This window comes from Penicillium pulvis, assembly GCF_028828015.1.
Source record: "Penicillium pulvis strain IBT 33274 chromosome Unknown contig_23_segment0_segment0, whole genome shotgun sequence".
In the NCBI taxonomy this organism is placed as follows: Eukaryota; Fungi; Ascomycota; class Eurotiomycetes; order Eurotiales; family Aspergillaceae; genus Penicillium; species Penicillium pulvis.
This window is the reverse complement of record NW_026643075.1, coordinates 1,384,405-1,409,563: the sequence shown is the minus strand read 5'-3', so window position 1 is coordinate 1,409,563 and position 25,159 is coordinate 1,384,405. Positions and strand designations below refer to the sequence as shown.

The window sequence follows — 25,159 nt, the reverse complement described above, 5'->3', positions numbered from 1 at the left end:
TTTCTCATATGTTTCTCTTTATGTACTAAGACAGGCCTCTTACTTAATCCTCACTCTTATATTTACTTACCTCTTACTTATACCTTTCTCTTTTATTTACTTATCTCTCACTCTGGCCCCTCTTATAGATGCCTATCTCTTACTTATATCTCTCTTTATTATTTACGTCCCTCTTACTTGTACCTTTCTTATTTATTCACTTCTCTCCTAATTTTCTACCTCTTCACATACTTATCTCTTACATTCCTAACTCTTACATTCCTAACTCTTACATTTACTTATATCCTACTTTTTCCTCTCTTTAGAACATATATTATATTCTATATACCGTTGGATAGTATAGTCCTGGAATAGGATCAATGCTTTTTGGGGTTCTTTCTGCCCAAGACGGTGGATTCGACCAATGGTTTGGAATACACCATTGTAGTCCTGACTAGCCTCAAAAAGCACAAGTCGGCTGCAGTTTGCATGCATATTCAGGCCAAGCGCTCCACAACTAAATGTTGTTAGAAGGACTGTGGTAGTACTCTCCGCATTAGTGAACCGCTGGATGGCGGTGGTTCGCGCTTCGATAGACATACCAGTGCGGATGACCTGAAAATCCACACATAACGCAGCTAGGAACATCTCGAGTAGCCAGCGAGTAAAGGGCCAATTGCAGTAGACCAGGAACCGGGGGCGTACACCAGACTCAGCCAGCGTGCCCTCAGTCCAAAGAAGGTGCAAAAGGAACCGGAGGCGTGGACAGTCGTGGGCAAGATAACGGGCGACAGCCGCCCGATTTGTTGGAATGTCTGTTGCACGGTCCTCCACAGTCCGAGAGAAAGCAGGCCAAAGCCGCGATCATCGCCACTATCACCGAATGCGTTAATGTCCGCAGACAGGACTCGGCTCGATGACCGGCGCAGGAACACATCCAGTTTAGGATTCACGGCGAGATGGCAGAGCTGCCTAAACGTAGCCCAGTTGATGGCTACTATGGTCTCACCATGTCGGATATCCTCTGCAGCTCCCTCGTAGAGCTCGCCAACCATCCGATGGAAGGTCTGGTCATGGCTCACTTGGGTAGTGCATGTATAGCGTAATTCGACTGTTGTAACCGCTAAGGGAGGGATATCCCCGCCGATCTCAATAGTGGCCCCATTATCACCCACCATAGTATGCCCAGGCTCGCGACATAAGCAGGTTAGACGTAAGATAATTGGTAGGCAGTCAAACCCAATCTGACTAGTTAAATGCCCATTCTGGCTAAGTGAAAGGAGGCCAGCTGGGGATAGCAGGTTGTATGGGAGGTCAGCTGTTGGAAGTTCAAGCTTCTCAGACCACATGCGGTAGTCGTTCACGTCAGTCAAGCACTGGTTCTGGCTAGTATCAATAGACTCCATCTCTATCATTTCTGTTCATAAGAGTGATAGATACCCACAGAAGTCAAGCGGTTTATTCCACATAGGGGTAGCCGTCAAGAACCACGTGGCTTTCCTCGAGAGCTTTGACACGGACTGATGCTGTCTAGACGAGATGGTCTTGACCCGATGGCCCTCATCACAAATAACCCGCTGAAACCGGGCTCGTAGAAGAGTTGTGAAGAACCGTCGCCGGCTAGGGGCTTTAGGTGTTGACGAGTCTTCTTCTGAATCCTGTAGGTTGGCCAGCTGTTCTCGCATATCGTCCGACGCATTGTTTGGACAGGAGAGTCCATGGGTAGGGAGGCTTATTTCATCCTCGTCCGTGAGGATATCCTCATCAAACTCCTCTTCAGCCGCCTCGGGATCCAGAGCCTTTGGGTCAGCCATAGGCCGCGGGGTGGTAGTGCTAAAACGGGTTGTATTCACCGGTTCGCCATCTATGTCTACCCTCACGGGTAGTACGTCGAGCCCATGTCTGATAAGAACAGAGGAAAACTGTAGTCCCGGTGGCTGAGCTTGATGAATCAAGGTGGTCGACTCACAGAAAAGCAGCAAGGCACAATATACTAGAAAGCTCCATGGCTGGGGATTGCGAAAACACTCTCAACAGATAGACCATGCATGGATTTGAAACGAATGGCCAAAAGGAAGCGAACCGGAAAGGAGAGCGAGGTCTTCGTTGATGGAGTTCAAATTCCTCCTGCGAAGATCATCAAGTCGAAATACCGAAAGGGCTATGTGCCGATGATATTGCAACATGGTAAGTTCAGTCCCCAGGTCCACCTCAACAAGAGAGTGAATAATTTTTAGCCCCTTCGCCAAAAACCCCAGAGGGGTATTTCGTGACTACTCCGCAATCACCTGGGATGTGCGTCTCATGGAACAGCTCTTTTCCTTGGCTGCGATTCATAAACTTTCTCCAATCCCCGCAAGAGCAAGGAAAGGTGTGTCTGATTTTATATGAGGTTGAATTCTCATTAAATCTCTCCCAGATATTGATTCGCCTCCTCTTTCTCTCTTTGTGGACTTATCTCGCCATGGCAATGCAATCACCAAAGGCGCGAATTTCGAGCTGATGCAACGCTTGAGCTCAATTGTACCATGGAAAAAACTTCACCACTCTCCAAACTTTCATGGCGGCTCCCGTACATCGGCAACTCTGAGTATTCTCATGCCAGAAATGGAGCAAGGCCAACATGATGTCTTGTCAACAAATTTGAGTATTTTGAAATCAGGGCTCAGAGATCATTTGAGTGTGGTACTCTACCTTATTTCAAATAATTTGACCTCACGCGATCCGGACGATTTGCTTGTAGAGAAGCTGGAACGTGATGACGAACTCATCCTGAAACTGCTCAAAGATACTGGCTGGGATGATCTGAGGCATCTCAAGGTTCTTCTATCAACTCGTGAGCCCACTGCCGAGTCTATCATAGAGAAGTTGTGCACTCAGGTCACACGATTTCGAAATTCTCGAAAAAATGCTTCGATGTGGCATGAGCCCTAACAGACTGGTTGAGGTGGTAAATAAAGATGGGGAAGCCTTCCTACCCCCTTTGCAATTTGCTGCTCATGAGGAAGGAAGTGTTCGTCTTATCAATCTTCTGATCAAATACGGTGCTGATGTGAATTTCTCCATCAATGGAAATGGTGAGACTGCTCTATATTTTGCCATCAACGAACGAAACAATCCGGCCGTACGTGCACTTTTGCTTCAAGGTGCGACAGTGACATGGAGATGTGCTCGTTTAGCTGCCGCTGTGAAGTCTGCAGAAAAGCTTGAATTCAGTCTGATTGAGGATAGCCCGGTTGAGGATATGATAGATCTCTACCTCGAGCAAGATCTGAATACGGAGCGCGATGACCCGGAAATACTTGTTCCAGCCGTGGAGATGGGAAATATGCGGGTGACCGAACTCTTTCTAGCCAGAGCTGCTAGAGTGAATGGAATGACGTCGCAATTCCTCTCGAAAGAACGTGCCTCATCACGGACTACCTAAGGTTGCTGGGCCGTGCAGTCAGAACTGGGAAAATTGATACTGTACGACTTTTGACTCATGTTTCTCTTGGCACATATCGACATCCCATTCCGTCGTCATATACCACACAGATACCAAATCCATACCTGCAATGAATGGACGCTAGTCTGGATTGGGAATTATTCCGGATTACCCCTGTCAGTGGGCCCTGTAGTATTCTTTTTACGTGGGGTAACTTGAATATGTAACGGGGTGTATCATCCTGTATGTTGATACAATTCTCCCCTAGATACCCCAGGGTAACCAATAAAGCAATTTTGTTTATTGAAACAAGCCTATTAGAGTCCGTATCTATTTTTACTCATATTTAAGTCAGAATGGATACCTCCAGGCAGATTGATCATACAAGGCAGCATTATTGTTTCCCCTAATCTCATGCTTCGCAAAGCCCCCTCGTATGCAAGTCAGACTAAAAATTCCTAGGCAGACTGATTATACAAGGCAGCAGTGTTATTACTACCCCACATTTTTTGCTTGGCAAGGCTCTAGGGTCGTAGGATCACCTGCTTAATGAACCAACATCCTGACATCCGGATCACCGCAAACCTCATATTTAGTTCTTATGCTGTACATCCAAGGAAAGAACCATCAAAGTAAAAATGTGCCAAAAAGTGTTCTCCAGCAAGCACCCACTCTCTAGAGCTCGCAAGGCCCAGGCCCTTCTCTCAGTTATTTCGTGGCCATGCGCTCTCGCTGCCGTTTTTACGACTCGTGGCAGTCCTCAGGCATGGGTTCAGCTTATAGCGGCATGTCTGTCTCCCCTGAAATGATCAAGAACGCTCTAACAATGGGTAGATCACCACCTCCAGCATAACGCCTGTATTCATGCTCTCCAGATATCGCAAGTCCGGAAGCCAGTCTTATTCGCCACTTGAAATCGCTATTGATGGCTCGATGGCCTTGTTGCTGCTCGGAGTATACATTTCCGGAATCTTCATCCTTGCTTCCCGGGAGATTGGCGAATGGGCAGATATCTACAATTACAAGCTTGCCCGTGGTATCCCACAGGTTTACTCCAACCTCTCATGCATCCTCCTCAGGTAAATCGGTCCAGGAATGAAATACAAACTGGTCTTCTGGGTGAACTGACTGTCCTAGTCTGTTATACTTGCGCTCCTTTGCTCAGGGGCTCTTCCACAAATGTATCAAGCCTGTGTTCAAGGCCCGCCGTCTTAACTACACCCTTTGTCCAGCCTGTGATCGGTCTGTCGACGCTCATATGACCCAGAGTCAGGATGTGACGGCGGCGGGACAGGGAAGACCTTCTGTCTCGGCTGATAGTCTGCAGACTTTATATACTGATGATAATGAGTCCCAGCCGTTGCTACCTGAGAGCTCTATAGGCATGGAGGGTAAGTAGACTACTAGTGTCGTGACCGACAACTGAAGCTTTCGAACGCCAAGAACTTCCAGGAGGTCTGGTAAATTACAAGGATCGGTTTGTACGACCTTCCAAATGCAGGGAAAGTCAAGAGTCCGATCCTTTGACCTGGAAATTAAGCGAGTTGAGGGTATTGATCGTGGGGACGCTTTGAGATTGCAGTGTGTGAAAGGGCACGGTGTTATACTTGTTGTTCTGTCAGAACCTGGACTGGATTATCATCTACATACGGTATACTTGGCTCCTTGTTGTGCTGTTGAACTTGAGATAAGCATAACTCAGGGCTGTGAAAATTCAGTGAATTATGTGACCAGAGAGTGCAAGGCTCGACCCAAAATGGGGTATGGGAAAATTTAAGTAACACATATCTAGGAGCCATGGGATATAAGAGGAAAGGAACCAGGATCCTTTCACACCGCCGTAAGGACCAACAGTGGTTCCAGTATCTTAGCTGGCCGATAATCTAGTAACATAGGCGATGAGCGCAGCACACTATATCATACGAACTAGATGCATCTCGGAAGTATCGACTAATGTTATCCATCACGATAACTTTGTTTTTGTGTCAGCATTGTTTGAGTAGCAAGGCAGTCCGTGATGTGTATTACCGCATGAGATGCTGGTAGCGCTGGTAGCGGAAAGAGAAAAGCAGTATATCTATGGCCCCAATAGGGACCTAGTCTGGGTTCTTCAGAAGCCTGTGCAAGATTAGTATACCGGGTGGAAGGCGATTACCCCTGGGGTGAGAATGTTCACCCAGTCCGCAAAGTTCTCACCCATTTGTCACATCAGCCACACTCACCTACCGTAAATTGATTGCTGCTCTAGTGTAAAAGAGCTTTAGAAGGTATTGGTCATGCGAATATAATGTGGCTTAAGTACGGCTGAGCGGACGGGAAGCCCTGTTCTTCACATCCTATGGTCGTATATACTGAGAAGAATGATAACATAAGAAAATGAGTGGAACAGTGATTGCAATAAGTGAGCCGCTTTAGCGTCGTGCGATTAGGGGTGACTCGGGTGAGAATCTCCGTGGCCCAAGGCTGAGAGCGTGGGGTTTCTGTGCCTTTGCTGGGACTCCCTGTACTCTTTTTCCACGCACCCCCTATTCTTATGTGATATCACCAATTTTGACCACAGTCATTCTCACTCGTTCCAAACTCTCGTAAATTCCCACGGTCAAACTTGGTGAAGTCATTTTTGATACACTGCCAACATGCATAACCTGGCGTCAACTGATGTGAAGCTAATATCTTAATCTTCAAACTTTGCCTTTCAGGTTTATCTAGACCGTCTAGGCAGATACTGCAATAATCACCAATTCATGGGGAAAATTCACATCGACTCACTACGGTATGGAGCCCGAATGCCTAGGACAGAAGTACTGGATGGACTGGCTTCATTTGATTTTCCTGTCGAGGCAATCTGGTTTAATATGCCCGGAGGTTTGAGCCCTCAATAGGACAATCTTGACCCGGGTGCAAATTATTATGGCTTGGGCGCAGTTGCTTGCAGAAGAAGCGATCACGAAGACACTGAGAAAATATTGCACCAGTTCCATTACATCCATCGAAACAAATTACTTAGCTTACAAATTGTTATCAGATAAGGCAAAATCATATTTTCCACGTGCGCGTCTTATGTCAAAGTAAGCTCCCAGGGGTCAAATGGGACCGCAACACTTTAATAAAAAGGCCAGCTCAGCTAGCCATCAAGGTGCAGTCTTTCTGAGCAGCAAAACAAGGCGAGTAAGAGTGGATACTTTCTGCATTCAAATTTGGAATTTATCGAATCAGGAGCACAAAAAGTTGCAGAATGCCAAGTCGTAGCGGTGTGCCCAGGGTTGCCCAGGTGCAGGGCAGCTGGCGTACACGGAGGCACGGGAGAATTCAGCCCCAGGGAGATTATGCATACGTCTATATGACAACCATGAGGTCTTTACTTTTCATCAATCTCACAATCCCTCTCTTCACTCTCCTCCTCAGGATCGCTCTTTTTGATTATCTGGACATCAAATCCCCACAATCATGGACGAGTCAGACTGGCAAGACCATAAGCTCGAAATTGCACGACTGTATCTCGAAGAAGACCGAACATTAAAGGAGGTTATGCGGATCATGCTGGAGACTTATGAATTCTCTAGAACGTATGAAAGGCCTTTGGAAATCCCGTTATCCTACTGTACATTGCTAATAGTCATATGCAGGGCAAGCCAGTATAATAGCCAGCTCGGCCGCTGGGGGTTCAAAAAGTATCGAATGGGACCGAGAAGACTCGCGGCGATGAAACGCAGAATGGATGTCAGAGACGTTGGAAACTTTGAGGTCTATGTCGATCGCATTCAACATTGCCCCAAAAGACTGAGACGTGAAGCAAGTCGTCAAGTCTATACCCCAGTCATAGAAACCTTTGCTTCTGGTAGCTGACTCCTGTAGCTGAGACCGATTGCTGAAAATCCCTTTACTGACCTGCGGGTACTAGCTCCCTCCCCAAGAACGCCAGAGGGCGTTGTGATCTGTTCACCGGGGCCCTCGCCGCTGGCTCTCCAGTGGCCTGTCACCCTTCCTTGGTTTAGCTTCTTGAACATAATCCAGCTACCGGGCTCGAAAGGTAATTTTCGTGTCGAGACCGCTTGAGGAATAGATGTCATTAATAAGCTTTAGGAGAATCGAGCTTCTCAATCTATCAGCCTCCAGTTTCATCAAAATCGCGAGAAGTGGGCAAGCTGTTCCCTCAAGGCCAGAAAGATATGCTTTCCCTCCTAGGCTCAATACTCTCTTGGAGAACTACGGGGAGGTTGAGCTCAATTCAGAGTACCTCTAGGGTTGCTGCTGTATTGAGTGTTATCATGCCTGAAGCAAGGGAAGGTCAACATCTTGAGTTGGCTAGGAAGCTTTGCAAGCCTCATGCTTTCCCAGTAGAAGAGCTTCTGCAGATTCTCTTCTTCATTTTATCCAATAATTTCCTCCTTGAAGGATCGAATATTGGATCTGACCCTGATCTTCAGAAACGAGACAATTTTGTCATGCAACTTTTTCGCGTCTCCGGATTGAATATTGTTGGCGCAATAAAATCCCTACTTGCACGATCGAACTCAACAGCTGAAGCCATCGTTGAAAAGATTTTTGGATGCGCGGTGAAATCTTATGACACAACCGCCATTCGGGTGATTTTAGAAGCTGGTGTCAACCCAAATCTGCGGATCCCGATCAACAAGTGGAGCAGCTGTACACCGTTAGCCATTGTAGCAGCTGGAACTGGGGATGACAAAGTCTCAGTGCGGATAGCCAGCATTCTTATGGCTTACGGTGCAGACCTGTACCCGAAAAACACCACAGATATCCCGCTTGCTTTGGCTATAAATGGTCGGAAATACGGACTGATTGAATTCCTGCTTGCCCAAAGTAATGGTTTTCCATCTCAGGTCATGTCTATTTCCCATTTGACTTTTACACGAACCTTTGACTCTAGAATGGTACAAATCCTTCTTAGAGGTGGGGCAAACATCGAGCATCGGTCATGGAGCGGCCCTGATAACGACTCAACCTTGCTCGGTATGTCCGTTAAAAGGGAAGACTTGGAGCTTCTAAAGTTGTTACTATCTTGGGGTGCAAATATAGAGGCACACCAGGCGTACAGGGTCAAATGGGCATCTCATGAGGAAAGCCATGACGAAATAACAACGCCCTTAGGCCTGGCAGCCTCAGCAGGCAATATGAAGCTGCTACGAGCCCTGCTAGCGGCCGGTGCTCAGGTCAACTTGGAGGCCTGGCCTTTGATTCCTCCTCTGGTATTGGCCGTTAAGAATGGGCACCTTGATGCCGTGGAGTTCTTGTTGTCTCAAGGTGCTGATGTTTCGGCAGCCGACTGTTTCCGAGCTGTAGGCGAACGTGTGGACAGAGCCCTTGTTACACGCGCACTGAAAATGAAAGACCCAAAACTCTGCCAGACTCTTCTGAGGGCAGGGTCCAGAACAGAACTCTATGGCATGTCAGATCTAATCTCTATATTCCTGATTGACAGCATCAGACAAAACAATGTTGAACGCGTTTCTCGATTGATTCAAATGGGAGCCCGAGTCGACTTGGAAACCGATTCGCATCATCATGATGATCCTCTTGTGTTAGCGATAGTCAAGGGGAATTGTGAGATTATCACATTGCTCGTCAAAACTGGAGCTAGATTGCTAAATGTTAGTGTGTGCTCCCTTCCCAACACTGCCACAGTAACTCACTTGTCGCAAATTGGCTTGTTGCCACAATTGCTTTATTTTAGCGGCAGACAACTCCTTATTCCCGCAATTCTCTCGGATCAGCAAGAGCTAGTCGATACGCTGTTGAGCCACGACGTTGATCAAAGAGAGATTCAAGGAGAATCCTGTCAAAAATGGGACTTTTTTGAGTCGCCGCTAGAAGCCGCAATATGCCAAGGAAATTGGACAGTGACCGAAATGTTGATCAATCGAGGGGCAGCAATTTCCCAATCCGAAGTCTCTGCTTTCGTGTGGAAGATACTCGAAACCAATGAAGCCCGCGATCTTCACATGTTCTGGGACATCTTGCGTTATTGGCGGCCATCAGCACCTACTGCAATTGGAATGGCCTTGAAGCACGGCGAGAACGCCCTTGTTCATCAACTGTTGGTTGCTGGGGTGGATCCCAGAGGAGAGCCGCTCTCTTATGATGATGAAGGATTAGAGGAATTCATGGAGAAAATTGATGGAGACGTTTTTGCGCTGAACGGTCCGGAGCATGGCATGATAGCTGGTTGGTGGAATATGAAAAGCCCACATTTCGCCCGGTATAACTCCGTTCTTGACCTAGCGACAACGACACTTGGGGATCAATCAACTTTGAAAGCTCTACTTGAATACCCGTGGACAAGAGAAGCTAAGGGTTGCGCTTTGACGATCAGTCTAAGAGAGAACAGGTCTGATCTTGCGCAAATTCTTCTAGCGTCTAATGCTGACGTTAATCAACCTGCATGTGATCGGATCGATGAAGAGCTCTATTTTCCTTTAACTTTTGCTGTGCGGCAGAGAGACTTGTCGATGACGCAGTTTCTCCTTGCTGCAGGTTGTGATCCCAACCTCTATGTAGAAGGCGGAACAGAATCAAACACCGTTCTGGGAGAGGCGATCAAGATTGGCGATGTGACTATTGTGAAAGCTCTTTTAACGGGTGGCGCATTAGTGAACACTCCATGCGGCTCAACAAACGCTTTGAATATTTCTGTTGAAGAGGATCGACCTGATCTTGTCAGCCTTCTCCTGAAAGCTGGAGCCAATACCAATAGCCCACCATACCCTCTACATGGAAGAACGGCTTTACAACTCGCAGTGGAGAATGGAAACATCCAGCTTATGGAGCTGCTTCTGCAGGAAGGTGCCGATGTCAATCAAGAGCCGGCTTTCCATTCTGGGGCAACTGCGTTACAATTAGCTGCTATCAAAGGCTACATTGGCATTGTTCGCCGACTCATCAATATTGGGGCTGACATTAATGCTCCCGGAGCTCGTAAAAAAGGTAGAACCGCTTTAGAAGGTGCAGCAGAGCATGGGCATTTGGATACCGTGAAACTTCTTCTTGAAGAAGGAGCTTTGGCTCAGGACCCTGGGCGCAGGCAATACTGGCGTGCCGTCCGGCTAGCAGAAAACAATGCGAACTATGCGACAGCAAATCTTTTGAAGTCTATGATGGGCTGGACTGATTTCGACGCATTACATGCAACTGACAGAGTTTTGCTCGATCCCGATATATGTCAAGATGAATTTGTGGCGGAAGTAACGAGCTGCTTTCAATGATGTGTAGACATTCAAGAGCGCCATCTGGCGTAAACAGTGGACTGAGGTTGGTGATTATCAATTGAATGCTGTTCAAGGGCCTGGATGCGAGGCAAAGTTTAGAATCTGAGTTGTTAATCAAACCTCTTCATTCACCTAGAACACCATTCGATTCTTTTATAGAAGACTTTCTGGCAAGGCAAGGTCTGTGAGCTAAGTAGTACAAAGTATCATATCTTAAATGCTTTATTTTAGGACCTCTTGTCATGATGACCATTGCTGTGTCGAAATGAACGGCCAGTGGCTGGTGCTTTGATACCAAATCTTTATACGGCCCAAAGAGATTTCCATCTCTTCGAGCGTATACTTGTTGGAAGAGCCGAGCTTGCCCGGCGACTAAACTTCTAGCCAAAAAAGAATTAGGAAATTTCTTCGGAAATAGATACCAGAGCAGGAAGATTACTGTTTCAGTGAATGATTATTCTCCTTAGATACATCTCGTATGGAGAGGAAGCGGCGAAGAGAGAGACAATAAGATATAACGAATAAGGCCGTATTTATCTCACTTCACCTTTGGCTTTACCACATCCGAAGTGAGTGTTTAAATCTCTAGTCGCATCCCTCTACTGATATTCTGATTCGCCTATTGTTTGTGGCTGTGTCAAGTTCTTAGACATGCTCTGGTGTACTCTTTTAAATCATTGAACCTTATCTTGAAGATGGATGCACAGTTTCTCTCATGCTAGATAAGGATGACCAGAAAGACACAAACCACACTGAGCGTGTTAATGCCAGATACGGTCAAGGCTGCGGCTGCAGAGGTTCGGAAATGGACCGTATGAAACTGCTTACACTAGTGGGGTTCACCTCTGAACCTCGTCAAAGCATACTAGGTGCCGCTTGTTTTGACTTTGCGAGGATTTCCAACTTTGCCCCCCCCAAAAAAAATCACTGTTAAGGAAATTTCATGATCTCCCGTTGGACGGAGACTCGACTAAAATCAACCCGCCGCAAAGGCCATACTAAGAGCAATGGTCAATGTAACGCCTTCCTTTTGATGGGAATCTTCACCCTTTTTTAATCGCAAGAACAGACGATAAAAATGTAGTACTAAGTACTTGAATGATCTCCAGCAAGAATTTAGCATCTGGAAAATGGAATGATCTTTACCACTTTGCTGATAAGACTCCAACGGCAAAGCAAGCTTGGCGCCGATCGGTAAATCTGGTCAGCACTACGAGCGAGTCGACAAGCGGACAGCGAATCATATTCATACTCTCCGCCGATGATATTTTTTGCCAGTTGATTTTCCTTGCACGCTAACAAAAGAATCTGTTCCGAATACTACTGGGCAAAGTCCTCTTTCCACCTAGATTTCTGCGTCAACAACCTTGCACACCGCTAGGTTCGAGCTTAAGCCTGACCTTTGTAAGATCTTACGTGTCTGATTCGGTCCCTCCCAAATTAGCTGGCGGGTGAGAATTCCCCGTCTCTCATCTTACCCCTGTAAAGACCTGCATGTCTGATTCGGCCCCTCCCAAATCAGAGGGCACGGTTCCCCCAGTCGTTGTAACTTCTTCGACTAGGCCTTGTTTTAGGTGCGGTGTCGAGGTTGAGGCAAAACCTCAGAGCAAGGTTGGGTAAAAGTCGCGCTAAATGTCGCGATTTTCTCGGGTTCCTCCTTCTGATTGGATAAATACCAAAATTCTTTGTGATGGCTTCATCCTCCAAGCGTGATGTTGTTTATCACCTAACGTAAATTGCTACGTTTTGTAGCCCAATTTTCTCTTATATATCTGAATATGAGTATATAAATAAGATGTATTTCAAGTCCAGCGGTGTATGCAGTTTCTATTCGAAATTCTATTTTTCCACCCACTGGCGACTCTTTCTTCTTTGATTTCCCGGAGTGGTAATTCATTCATCATGGATTGGTCGTGGTCCAGTTCCTTCATTTGCCCTTCAGATACACCGGGAATACATGGCTGGGAGACCGCTCAGCTTAACGATCCTGGCAGTGCGCGGCCGTCCCGGGAGGTACTTCCATTCTACCCGAGCACTGAGCTCCAATATGGCAATATAGATGGACCTCTTGATTTCTGGCCAAAACTTGACTCTGCTCTTGTGGAGTATGACGGTACAGAATGCATGGCGGGCGCTGGAACGGCGCATGCATCATTGAGCCTCTTTGGCCCGGAACATCAACCTATCATCCCCCGCGATGCTGATTCTGGATTAGCTTTGAGCCATTTACCAAAGCCGGCTGGCGAGCCAGTGGGACTCCCGCCCAAAACGAGGCATATTGGCGAAGGCTTAGAAATTACATCTTGCAAACAAGGGCAAAATGTGTATGTCAACCTCGTGCCATACCAAACCGTCACACATTACTTATCCAGCTTACTAACACGTTTTTCATATGTTTGATCCTACAGAGAAAACGGTTTACTATGTACTTGGGAGGGATGCAAAAATCCAGGCCCATTTTCGTGCAGGTCGGTGCTCGTGAGGCACTCGAGAGCACATATAGCTCCCAGTGCTTTCAAGTGTGACTATTGCACTAAAAGATTCAACCGCAAAGATAATATGAGCCAGCATGTGAAAAGGATACATCTGGATCAGGTCTGACGGTGCTTGTAGCTTTAGGGAAGTGTTTACGATGCGTCGACCTCCGATGTATTCAATTAGTTGAATATAAAGCTCTTTTCGTGAAGTGCTATAAGTTTGAAGGGCATTAATTATGTGGGAAGAGTAGAATAAAACTAAAATCTAGAATATTCCTAGCCTAGAAGAGGCACGTAAAACCGGGGCCTTAGTATCACGCTATACTAGGGTAGTTATGATTGGCGCTAAAAGTAAAGAACTATATTTCAACCATCATTCTTTATACTTAGATACTACGCCTGCCTTATTAGCCTACTATGTAAGGAGCTCTTTAAGGATATTTCGCCACAAACCAACTAAGCCAGGACCAACACGCTAACTAAACTATAGAAGGATTTCAAAGATAATCTCAATGAATTCCTAAATTACGCCATTTGAGCAGTAAGAGCTATCCAAGAATATCGCTTGGCAAAGGATCCGACAGGCCTTTTTCACACTTGGTATCAAGACAGGGCGCTAGTTGATGCGTCATTTTGGAATTCTTTGACTTGATATGATTAGAAAGTCAGAAAAAGACACGGAGAAAGACATTATATAGTGCCGGGGCTGTGGTGATGTTGAAGCATTCAATCCAATCACAGGCGATACCGATCCGCATACTGTCTGCAATTGACAAAATTGAAAAAGGGTTGAAAATAAAGATCAAATCTATACCATATGCTCTATCCATCTTCGATCTTCTATAAACAGTTCTAGTTCGCCAAAATTCGCCAGTAGTCTATAGAATGAATAATTTTCAAAAAACAAAATGCCGCTGCAGATCCAATGAGCAAAGCACCACTCAATGATGGCTTTACTATATGACAAAGAGAGAAAAGTGACTCCGGAAAAGCAATCAATTGCCTTGTGCTTATTCCGCTTTCTTGGAGGCCTTGGTTCGGAGCTTCATCAAGACAAAGACCAAGGCGTATCCGCTGAGGGCGAAGATGCAACAAATTCCGGCATCTCTCCAACCGTAGTAGTAATGATTGACGTTAAGAGTCTTCAGATAGTCGCTTCCACGAGTATATTCACAGACCTGGCACTGGGAAGTTGCGTCAGGGTTAAGTAAGTTGATGGCGGATCCCGCTCCGGCAATGTAATCGGCCAGGTAACTCTGGCAGGTCCCGTTGGGCGGGTCGAAGTAAGCAAGTTCAGTGTCCTTGCACGTCACCTTCGCGTCCCAAATACCAAAGGTGAACATGCCACCCACAACATAGTTGAAGGGGTTCAGATAGTAGAACCAATACTTCCAAAAGACGTTCAGCTCTGGCTGAGGAACGAAGGCGCCACAGAACAAAACCAAGCTGTTCACAATGAGGGGGTTCACCAAAGCTGCAAAGGTAGCGTTGGGTGCGTATGCCGCAACGAATTGTCCAATACCGGTATAGATGAACTCATAGATCAACATGATGAAGAATGTCGCTCCAACGTTCTTGGATGCAGTTGGCAAGCCGGTCTGGTAGTACCAACAAACGAAGTATGAGACAGCACACAGACAGAGATAGGGGAATTCGGACACAATAAGACCCGTAACGAAGGCTTTCCAAGAATACATTCTGGACTTCTTTTCACGAGCATCGTAAATGTCTCGGCGTTGGATGAAAAGTGGCTGGAGCTGGTTGATCACACCTGGTGCAACAAAAGTGAAGTTAAAGATGGTAAACATCTTCAATTGAAGAGCACCGACCGAGTCTCCAAGTTGCCAGAATGAAAAGCCGTTGAGCAAGGCAGAGATGATATGCAACTCCAACTTGTTGTTCACATATTTGGTGTTTCTGAGCAGGGACACACTCATACGGGCTGTAACAAGTTTGGTCTGGGTCCAAAGCGAAGTAGCAAACTCATTGCCGTCATCCACGGTTCCTGGCGGCTTTGCGGCTGCGTCAGCGACAATATGATCAAGCTCTGCCATAGCGGCGGCATTCTCAGGTGAATCGAGCCAGACTTGGTGCCAATCCTTATCCTTCACTTCTTCAATACCACCAGTGACAACATCAATCATATGCTCCGCAGGGTTACTGCGCACGGGGCAGGGTGCTCCATATTTGCCAAAGTAATCCTTGACTGTGCAGGCGTTATCGCCAATGTCGCCAAAGTACACCATCTTACCTCCTTTGGCAAGGAGAAGCAATGTGTCAAACTGAGCAAATAACTGGGCGGAAGGTTGGTGAATAGTGACCAAGATTGCCTGACCAGCATCAGCCAACCGGCGCAAGAATCTGACCGTGTTATAAGCCGACTGGCCGTCAAGGCCTGATGTAGGCTCATCCAAGAAGATCAGGATACTTGGCTTGGACACAAGCTCAACGCCAATAGTAACGCGCTTACGTTGTTCAACGCTAAGCCCCTCACCAACAGTGCCAATCAATGTGTCGGCAAGATCGTGGAGCTCCAATAGATCGATGATAGTGTCGACATAGGCTAGTTTTTCCTCCTTCGGAACATGTTCGGGTTGACGAAGAAGAGCTGAGAATTCAAGCGCTTCTCTCACGGTCGCGTAACCTTCGTGAACGTCGAGTTGTTCACAGTATCCTGCCATTCTCTGGAAGGACATAGGAAGCTCGCGGCCGTCCACCAAGACAGTTCCTTGAATTGTGCCTTCTGTTTTTCTCTGCGCTAGGACATCCAGCAAGGTTGTCTTGCCAGCTCCCGACGATCCCATCAAAGCGCCAAGCATTCCGGGCTTGACCCATCCATAGATCTTGTCCAAAAGGACACGATCCCCTGAAGGTGTCTTGACGGTATAGACCAAGTTCTTCCATGTGAACACCGAAGTATTCCGCATAAGACTGGGTTGATTCTGAGCATCATCAGCGGGAATGGCATTGGTGACTTGGCGGCCCTTTTCAGACGAGATGGCTTCCTCGTCCTTGGTGTGCTGGAAATGCTTCATTTTCTCTCGTGGAATCAACAGCGAGCTACTGCCGGCTCCTCCAGCTTTCCACATGCATGTCGCGACAACCGTAATGGTGACAAAGAAAGCCCACCAGCCCCACACAACTCCAAAGTTACGCCAGAGCTGAGAGTGCTTGTAGTGAAGGGCTGCAAGGTAATTGTCTCCAGTCACATAAGTGGCGCCCTTTACTGCTCCCGATACACCGGCACAGGACTGGTATTCGGAGTCACCGTAGCCAGCACCGTGAGGAATCAGACTATCCCCAACACATGGCATGGTGGTATCATGGAACTCGTTGGAGAGTCCTGCTTGGAAAGCATAGGCCAATGGATTAGTATAATACAGTTCGACAAACCAGTGTTTCATGTCAGGCTTGGGAATCATGTAACCAGTGTACATGACCAAGCCCTTCATGATAACGCCAGAGACTTTGGAAGCCACCTCCAAGTTGCTGCAGGCAGCACCAATCGATCGGAACAATGCATTCACACACTGAGTTATTCAGTTAGTAGTGACTCAAATATATGGAATCTGCTTTCTTTGGCAGTCTAATGCGGCCTTGAAAACCTTGGATAAACTTACCAGAGTGATAGCAATAAGGATAATCCAAAAGGTGAAGAATGCAGCTGCAGTTGCTTTCAGGCCGACCATCCAGTAAAGAACAACCGAAAAGATGGTACATTGAAAGAGGACCACTGGTAACTCTGCAGTCAGGATTGCTATAGCGTATGCTGCCGGGTGATAGTAGCCGAAAGATTTGTGTTTGGTCAGAACTGGGCGTCCTTTGAAAGAGCCGGTGACTTCAGCCATGGCCATGGTGACCTGGTAAACATGCGAGAAGAAGACCGCACCGCCTTTGGTGAAAATACCGGCCGATGTATCAGGTGAGTCGTAGAAGCAGGAACCGACAATCAAAGCCATAGCGAGGGACACGAACTGTCGAATGAGGAACGTAGACTTCTCTCCCCAGATAATTTGATATTGGCGGGTAATGCAAGTCTTGAGCTGGTGGTGGAAGGCGGTGGTCAATGGGCTGCCTTTGGGCAAGGAGGTGCTCTTCTCGAATGCTACTGATTCTTGGAATGCATTCGTCCGTTCCTGGGCCAGAGACGTGGATGGATAGTCATACTCGACGATGGACTTTTGGTAGACATCGGACTTCTGGTAGATACCGAGGAGCTCATCTGCGTTTGTAGGGAATGAGCTCTCGTAGCCAGGAAGAATCTTCCGCTCAGTCGGTACGGTAACACCAGTCAGATAGTCAGCCACATTGGCACCATCAGTGAATCCGAATCCTAGGTTTTCCATAAAGAGCTTTGCCTCGGAAGCTGGACCGTAGTAGATCTGTTTTCCTTCATCCAAGACGAGGACTTTGTCGAACAGATCGTAGATACCATTTCCTGCTTGGTAAAGCGTGACGATGGTGGTAAGGCCTAGAATGTCGGTCATCGCACGCAAAGCCTTCGCCCACTCGAGTGCGGTAGATGCGTCCAGACCACGGGTACTGTTATCCCAGCAGAATGTCGATCCCCTTGTCGCCATACACTCGATAATTGAAACACGCTTTCGCTCTCCGCCGGAAACACCGCGAACAAATTCGTTGCCGACCTTGGTGTCTTCCGTGTGCGAGATTTTCATCGACTCCATCAGGAAATGCTTGAATTCATTTGCCCAGTCTGTTGGAGTAGCGCCTTCAGGACGATGGAAGGGGGTCTTCAAGCGGGTGGCGAAATCCATAGTTTGTCCGACGGTGAGTGTAGGGAAGAAGATTTCCTCCTCGCTATTCATAACGATTTGACCTTTGTACGGGATAGCTTCTTCGGGTGTCATTGTACCGAATTTGACGTCGCCTGTGACTGAACGATAGCCTGCCCTCCGGTTCGAGAGGACATTCAACAAGGTTGTACAACCAGAGCCTGGTCGTCCCAGCACGAGCAGCATTTCTCCTGGCTTCACACAGCCATGACTATCCTGCAGAATGGATCGAATCGAGGGTTTCTGTCGAAGGTCGCGGGCCAGCTGGTAGAGGTTGAATTGGGAGAAGAAATTCTCATTGACGGAGGCTTCTGCTGAAAGGACGTCGACGGTCAAGTTTTGCCAGGTGATGCCGAGTTCACGTTTGGCGTATCCTGCGGCCAGATCTCGCTCCTGCATGGACATGACTTCCCCAGCAAGGCCCCAGGTGGCCGCCTGTTTTGGAGGGAATTCGGTGCCACCAAGAACATCGGATAGGGTTTCATGGCTTTCGGCTTCTCGAATGTAGGTTGCTTTCTCAACCGAGTCGGTCACCGTTTCCTCCTCCATGCTTGTTTGAACCAGGCCGGTTCGAAGCTAAGCTAATGGAAGATTTATGAAGAAGATTAACGGGAAAGATATTGTGATGAGGAATGAGAGGAGAGGATCAAAGATATACAAAAAAGAAAAAGTTAAAAGAGTGTTCTCGATCGAGCTAAGAATTAGATTTTCAGGGCAGGGTGCGTGCTCCTATATGAATAGAATACATTACGATAAGGGACCCATGGATTTTAACAGTGTGTCAAGACCTAGTGGAGTCAGTATCTGGCGTATTTTGCATAATCTCGAAATAATCGTTTCATAACTTGAGCAGCCCGGATATACGGCCGGTGAGCCAATAGAAAATGGGGAGGTGTGGGTCCAGTGCATAATAGCATACCCGATATTTATGACTCGGGAAGTGAACATAAAGCCTTGTGGCAGATGCTTGGCGATCCGGATCTACCCGACGTATAAAATGTCCCGAGTATTATGTATGCGCTACTTTCCTCCATTGATTCGCACGGGTTCCTTGCCACGGGATCTTCCCTCGGGTACAACAGGGTTGAGCCCATTTTTCCGTTTTGCCACTCCCCGAAGAACTACCATGTATCGGTGGACTCCTTCATTGACACTACCTACATTTGAGATATCGGCAAATATGAAGGAATGAAGAAATGTTTTCATGTTCTCCTCCGCTGAAAGTCTGCGAGTGTGAAGGCAAAATCCAGCGGAATCAAATCCAAGTAAGAACAAAGCCGAGTGTTTGATTGGTGTAGATTGTCAGGATCCTCATAAGCACACTTGATTGGTCAAATTGTCCGTGAGTACCAATCTTTCTTTAAGAGCACCAATGAAAGCTCTGCTCCTTGGGCTACTGTAGTGGAGGCAATGGACCCTAGCGCTTAATTCCGCACGTAATTCATTATGAAGAGGGCAATCATTATGCATTATGTTCATACATAATGCACAGCGCTAGTCACAAGCGAAACCCGCAAAATCCAGTCCCGAATAGCCAGGAGTGGAGCCTATATTGAAACATTTTCTGAATCGATCTCGGCCTTATGCATTATGCCCTATGCATCATGCTCTATGCACAGAGGCATTCGATATGCAATTCAATACTATGTTCAGATAGAAAAAAGATAAAGAAAAACTAAAAGTGACCTCCACTACGCCTCTCCACCAAATTATTGGTTCTTCTTTCGAGCCGTGGAACCTGGAGCCCCCTTGAATTTTGCCGCGCAAAGTCGATCCTTCGTCTTATGGTTAGAGCGTTGTATGGTTACCACCAATTAGTTATGCCCAGACAGGGAGGTATAACTTGAGAGTAAGAAAGCTACCTCAGGCGTATATTTTCTATATTTTCCTTCCGTGTCGTTCTTTTTCAAATAAGCTAACAGTATTTTCCCCTTTACTATACTACTACATCTACGCACAGCCACACACAGCCACACATACAGGGTATGGCAGCGCGTACATCAAGGTCATCATCTGATGACTCACACTTGGAATATGTCCGCAAGCGTGTGTGCAAAGCCTGCGATCGCTGCCGGCTAAAGAAGTCCAAGGTATGTCGCGCGAGACATCACAGGTCATTGCTATTCATGACACTAACATAACAAGTGTGATGAAGCTAAACCATGCTCACGCTGCCGATCGGATAATGCAATTTGCGTCTTTGGAGAGCGAAAGAGAGCACATGCGAAAGTGTACCCTCAAGGGTGAGCCAGCACCTGAAAAGTTTATCGTCACTAAGATAGTAGACTAATCACTCCAATCGCTCTCAGGTATGCGGAAAAGCTCGAACAACAACAAGTATGGCTGGTCCACGCTCTCCAAGAACTCTACCGTTGCACAACCGAAGGCGAAGGATGGCCTGGCGATCTTTTGAACGCTAAGCCCAGCGGTCACCCAGCCATACACGACCTTCTTAAGCGCCTTGGCGCCCTTGACCACCCTATTGGTCAGCGTTTTGAGGAGAATACTGAATTAATGCAAAAGAGGCTATGGCGCAAAGAGAAGCAGTGCCATGAAGTTTGCGATAACTCCTTTGAGGGCACGCAGTTGCCTATCGTTCATTCGCAGTTCACCTCCGACACCTTACCCCAGCAAAAGGGGTCTCCTAGTCTGTTAAAGCAAAGCCATATGCCGGTCGCAACACAGCAACCTATTTCAACAATACAGCGCGATGTGAACACAGACACCCCTCAGCTTGAACCCATGGGGTGGGAATCTAGCAATAGCAATGCTTCCAATTTTCTTGACGAGGTGGACATGATGGCTAACCCCGACTATTCCGATTTGATTTTTGACGAACGTTTGCCACCTTCATTGTTCAATTGTCAGATGCTAATGAACACCCCCGAATATTCCGATTTGGTCTTTGACGAACGTTTTCCACCTTCCATGCTCAATTGTCAGATGCTGAAGGATTGCGCCGTGCCCAATGAGTATGAGGATCTTCTTCTGTTCGCTGGTTCAGACCCAACGGAGATCACCTCAATCTAAAGAGGACTCGTTCAACAATTCACACTCCTCTATCTATTCATCCTGGATTGATTCACAGCATATGGCGGCGTATAGGTGCGACGGGTCGTTATGAAAATATTGTAGCATTAGCATGATTTCTTCCGTCACAGGGCGGCGTTTGGTAATTGAGAAATCCGCAGGTACTTTATGTAGAGATAGAAACCTTTGGTTGTAGTTGTAGTGGTTACTTGTCGAGGTAACTAATTTTGTAGGTGGTCCTCAACGAATTATCGGGTTGCTCTCCGCCATCAATGATTACATCTTTGCCCAGTAACATAGCTATTTCTACTAATAAAACAGCCAAAATATTCCCATTTCCCGCGGAGGATAGTCTCTAGGAAGGATGGTTCAGACTCAATAATCTTTTAAGCATACTCAGGAAGGCCCCAAACAAAGAGGCGGCTCCTGACTATAGTATCCGGTCCAAAGTAGTTGAGGTTATTACGGCAACTACAGATATTCTCCAATAATTGTTTTGAGGAGACAGTCTTTAAGGACTCTTGATTCACGCAGCTGATAATGCGGCTAACTGCCTAAGGATATTCAAAAAGACCTAGAAAAAGCCCAGTATCTAGTTAGAAGTCCCCTTCGAACACAGCCGTTTGACCTAGACATTTTGGCTCGCATCTTCTGACAAGACAGCCTCCAGCAAGGAGACTTGACTTCTGCACTCCCAGATACGCTTCAGTGTCAGTCCAGCACCCCTGAGAAGCACTTTGAATTCTGCCGGGGTTCTCTCAATACCGTTAATACAGGACATCATGGTCAAGTCTCGGCTATGGCTGAAACGAGCATGGTAGCCGTAGTTTGCCGGGAGAGGAGCTGGTGCTGAGGTCAAGTCCGGGTCGCCCGTGGTAGTGTTCATCACTTGTTCACAAATCAACAAGCGGGAATGGGCGGCCATGCTCTCGCGGATGCGGGACAGAATTTGGACACAGTACTCGTCAGACCAATCGTGGCTATAGGAAAATTCAATCAGCTTCCAGGGTTTGGGCTTTTTCCCCACACATCCTTTCTTCTTAGTACATACAGGACATATCGGAGATAGTAAACATCCGCTCCCTCGACGGGATTCTTGTCGAAGAAGCTGTGCTCCAAGAACTGGACCCGGCCAGCTTCTAAAGCCGATGGATTCTCCTTTGGCCAGAAGCGTTCCAGGCCCTGCTTGACCACTGGGCCCCGATCCTGGACGACGAAACGAAGGTCGGGGTAGACTTTGCTTAGCTGGAGCGGGAATCCGCCAACACCACCGCCGACGTCGACAAGCAGAGCCTTTCCAAGTGAACCCCATGGGAAGTCTGCATGGAGTCGTGATGAGATGCTGTGATTATCCAACAGAAAGAGGGAACGTACCGTACACATGGGCAGCGCCGAACACTCGCCCGCCACCAACCATGGAGAGACCCATGATCTCCAGCTCAGGCCTTGAAACCAAGCCATCCTCCCCTGGCGTCTGGGGCTCCAATACAAGACTTGGAATCCCGGGGTAGTGGCCACCGGTCTCGATGAGTTTGTCTTCTGGTACTCTTTCCTCCACCCACTCCCATCGTGTCTTGGTAGTACCGACGGCATCCTGCCATGCGGTCTTGGCCACATCATAGGAGGGACCTGTTTCCGGGTCCAATAGAGTTTTAGGCAGGCGATCCGATGCCGTGAAGCCTTCACTGTTAACGAGCTGGACATATGCTCTCAATGGTTCGTTAGAGACCAATGCCGCAGAGATGGTATTGTTCGCGAACTTTTCCACACCCGTTTGACGGAAAATTCCGATTGAACATAGGTATCTTAAGATACGAGCTAAGTCCTCATGAGTTTCTGGTCTATCACAAATGGGTCAAGTGTATTAAAGGCACTCACAAAGCTTGCGATGCTCAATCTTGGCATTTTCGCTGATCTCTGTGACGGACAGTCCACCCTGTTGATCGTGAGGGGCCAGGATATCGGGAATCCGCCGCTCCGCAGCGATATACAGCGCACGGGATTCTTGAAACTGTGTCGCGACCTCAAGGATCCGCACACTAGGCTCCGTCACAAGCTCGGCTAATTTTCCCAAGGCAGCCGCAATGGTTCGTTGAGCATTAAAGAGCTCATGACTGGGAAGGGTTCCTGAGGTTGTCGAGCCACCAGAGGCCTCTGCCTCTTTGGCCCACTCAGATACGACAGTCTGAGTAGTTTTGGAAATGATTTCGGCAGTTTGAATGAGCTGCACAGCATCGGTGAGGGATTTCAGCTTACGTTCCATGTTTGAGGTAGTCGAAGTCTTTGAATTTCCAACCCTTGGAACGGCTACAGATGGATAGACGCACTTCTATTGTCTGCCTTAATATGCCTTAATACAAAGAGAAACATATCGCGTAGTTCCGATTTATCTAACTCAGGTGTACCGATTCGGGGTTGCATGAAGGCGAGACCGAGGTTTCCTCTCACAAAAGCCGAAAGGACCGATGCCCGCACTGGGCTCTTTGTGCCGACTAGCAGACGATAGGTAGACCGAAATCTTATTTGACCGAACTAGATCTCACTAACTTGCGGCAAATGGTTAGGTAGGTCTGTGTAACATGTACACATAATCTCAATGGCCATTCAATCACCCACCTGGGCATGTAAAATATATAATCGGCATCTTGGGAAATTTCCATACAATGCTGATTTTGCAGGAAGTTTAATCGTTCATAATTATTGCAAGCAGACCAGAATTTGCTGGCTTCAATGTCCTTTGAATATCTCGCGTATCTTATGCATCATGTAATTGAACACTTATCATAGATGAACACCTGCGGACTCAGGCATAATGATCTTATTGGGAAGGCGGTCTACGTAGACAATATGGTATGCCTCCGTGAGTCCACCTTCCGGGTGACTTAAGACGCGTTGAGGTTATAAACAGCGTAAGTTCTTGACTAAGTTCATGATGCAGAGTGTAGAATGCTCAATTAAACCCACAGCTCTCGCTTTAAATGAGTTCGCAGCGGATTATATTGGCCAGAAGGTGGTTTAATGATGAGAAATGATTGGACACTAAGGAATGCCTTCCACAGCAAACCACCTCTTCTCACCTCTTCGAACCTCAAAAGCAACTCGTCCATCTTCAGCCAATTTGGTCAAGACCTCACTGGTGAAGGGCTCAAGGGCCATTGTCCGCACATGCTCATCTAAATCCTTTCCATACATCTCGGCCACCAATTGAGGAACCGTCACGCTGCCCTTGCCCCGCCCCTGACTTCCTTGCTCTTGCCTCTTGATCCGGGTCAACGTTTGCACGACACGCGCCTCGCGCTTTGTTTTCTGATCAAGTTCGCCACTAATCTTAGCTGGAAGATTTCGGATAACTTCACCATGAGCAGGATACCCGGTTTTTCGCTTATGCGACCCCATTACCCGGAGTGAGGTCATCCAGGTACCAAGAAGCTCTACCGCACTGGTTCCATGCCCGAGCACGTTATCCCCAGTGAACATGGCATCTTCCTCCTGCAAAATAAAACACATGTGGTCATGTGAATGGCCCGGGGTGTGGACTGCGCGAATGGTGGCTCCTTCAACTTCAAACACCTGTCCATCCAATATGGGCTGCTGATGTCGACCTGGGCTGTGCTTATAAATCGACGTCGTTAGATGAGGATAGAGACGGATCAAATCCGGAACACCGCCAGTGTGATCGCCATGCCAATGTGTGAGGAGCACGTGGGAAAGAGTGATCGGGAGATCTTTGAGCGTGGCGGCGATGAGATTGGCCCATTCAGGAATGCCTTGACCAGTATCGATGATCAGTCTTGATTGACCCGTGCCGACGATATATGTGTTTGTTCCTTGTAAAGTAAACTACGAGAGCATGTTAGGGCCAGAGCCCTTTTCACCTATACCAAGAGGGTTGGGTCACTGTACCTTGCCAGCGTTTTGGCCCAGCACGCGGAGCACCCGAGGGCTGATTTGCTCAACATCTTTCAATATAGGAAGATTGTCTTGCTGAGTATCAAGATATTGATCAAATGCACAAATGTTGAGTGCTTTGTTGATCTGACGATAGCCTCCGCGTTTCATGATTGTCAAGACCTTACCGGGATAGCTGCTAGAGGGATTGGCAAATGGGGACAATGCAAAGAGGGCTACAGGACGGGGGTATTTCTCGGCCAGTATGTCTTACCAAATCGCAACGATCATTGTCTGAGGCTTATGCCGCTCGGAGTATTTCTGGTTCCATATATGCCG

At 47.4% G+C, this 25,159-nt stretch overlaps 8 protein-coding genes across 8 annotated transcripts; 5 read left to right on the top strand and 3 right to left on the bottom strand.

Moving 5' to 3' along the window:
* Window positions 1-617: 617 nt before the first annotated feature.
* On the bottom strand, window positions 618-1,793 carry N7503_004777 (Helicase C-terminal; the record flags this gene model as incomplete). Its single annotated transcript, XM_057064324.1, has 2 exons — window positions 618-1,365; window positions 1,420-1,793. The coding sequence occupies 2 exons, from the start codon at window positions 1,791-1,793 to the stop codon at window positions 618-620; spliced, it is 1,122 nt and encodes a 373-aa protein (XP_056922067.1).
* Window positions 1,794-2,027: 234 nt separating this feature from the next.
* Window positions 2,028-3,406, top strand: N7503_004776 (ankyrin; the record flags this gene model as incomplete). Its single annotated transcript, XM_057064323.1, has 3 exons — window positions 2,028-2,166; window positions 2,399-2,849; window positions 2,917-3,406. The coding sequence occupies 3 exons, from the start codon at window positions 2,028-2,030 to the stop codon at window positions 3,404-3,406; spliced, it is 1,080 nt and encodes a 359-aa protein (XP_056922066.1).
* A 638-nt stretch (window positions 3,407-4,044) lies between these two features.
* On the top strand, window positions 4,045-4,805 carry N7503_004775 (uncharacterized protein; the record flags this gene model as incomplete). The annotated part of the gene is made up of 3 exons (XM_057064322.1): window positions 4,045-4,191; window positions 4,241-4,485; window positions 4,544-4,805. 3 exons carry the CDS (start codon window positions 4,045-4,047, stop codon window positions 4,803-4,805), a joined length of 654 nt encoding a protein of 217 aa, XP_056922065.1.
* A 2,048-nt stretch (window positions 4,806-6,853) lies between these two features.
* N7503_004774 (uncharacterized protein) lies at window positions 6,854-10,629 on the top strand (the record flags this gene model as incomplete). The annotated part of the gene is made up of 4 exons (XM_057064321.1): window positions 6,854-6,972; window positions 7,033-7,150; window positions 7,262-7,436; window positions 7,490-10,629. The coding sequence occupies 4 exons, from the start codon at window positions 6,854-6,856 to the stop codon at window positions 10,627-10,629; spliced, it is 3,552 nt and encodes a 1,183-aa protein (XP_056922064.1).
* A 1,905-nt stretch (window positions 10,630-12,534) lies between these two features.
* Window positions 12,535-13,157, top strand: N7503_004773 (uncharacterized protein; the record flags this gene model as incomplete). The annotated part of the gene is made up of 2 exons (XM_057064320.1): window positions 12,535-12,956; window positions 13,085-13,157. The coding sequence occupies 2 exons, from the start codon at window positions 12,535-12,537 to the stop codon at window positions 13,155-13,157; spliced, it is 495 nt and encodes a 164-aa protein (XP_056922063.1).
* Window positions 13,158-19,887: 6,730 nt separating this feature from the next.
* N7503_004772 (Zn(II)2Cys6 transcription factor domain-containing protein) lies at window positions 19,888-20,932 on the top strand (the record flags this gene model as incomplete). The annotated part of the gene is made up of 3 exons (XM_057064319.1): window positions 19,888-19,992; window positions 20,048-20,145; window positions 20,212-20,932. The coding sequence occupies 3 exons, from the start codon at window positions 19,888-19,890 to the stop codon at window positions 20,930-20,932; spliced, it is 924 nt and encodes a 307-aa protein (XP_056922062.1).
* Window positions 20,933-21,560: 628 nt separating this feature from the next.
* On the bottom strand, window positions 21,561-23,195 carry tpcA (O-methyltransferase tpcA; the record flags this gene model as incomplete). The annotated part of the gene is made up of 4 exons (XM_057064318.1): window positions 21,561-21,912; window positions 21,984-22,251; window positions 22,307-22,750; window positions 22,811-23,195. 4 exons carry the CDS (start codon window positions 23,193-23,195, stop codon window positions 21,561-21,563), a joined length of 1,449 nt encoding a protein of 482 aa, XP_056922061.1.
* A 776-nt stretch (window positions 23,196-23,971) lies between these two features.
* Window positions 23,972-24,991, bottom strand: tpcB (metallo-beta-lactamase type thioesterase tpcB; the record flags this gene model as incomplete). The annotated part of the gene is made up of 2 exons (XM_057064317.1): window positions 23,972-24,772; window positions 24,836-24,991. 2 exons carry the CDS (start codon window positions 24,989-24,991, stop codon window positions 23,972-23,974), a joined length of 957 nt encoding a protein of 318 aa, XP_056922060.1.
* Between the last annotated feature and the right edge of the window lie 168 nt (window positions 24,992-25,159).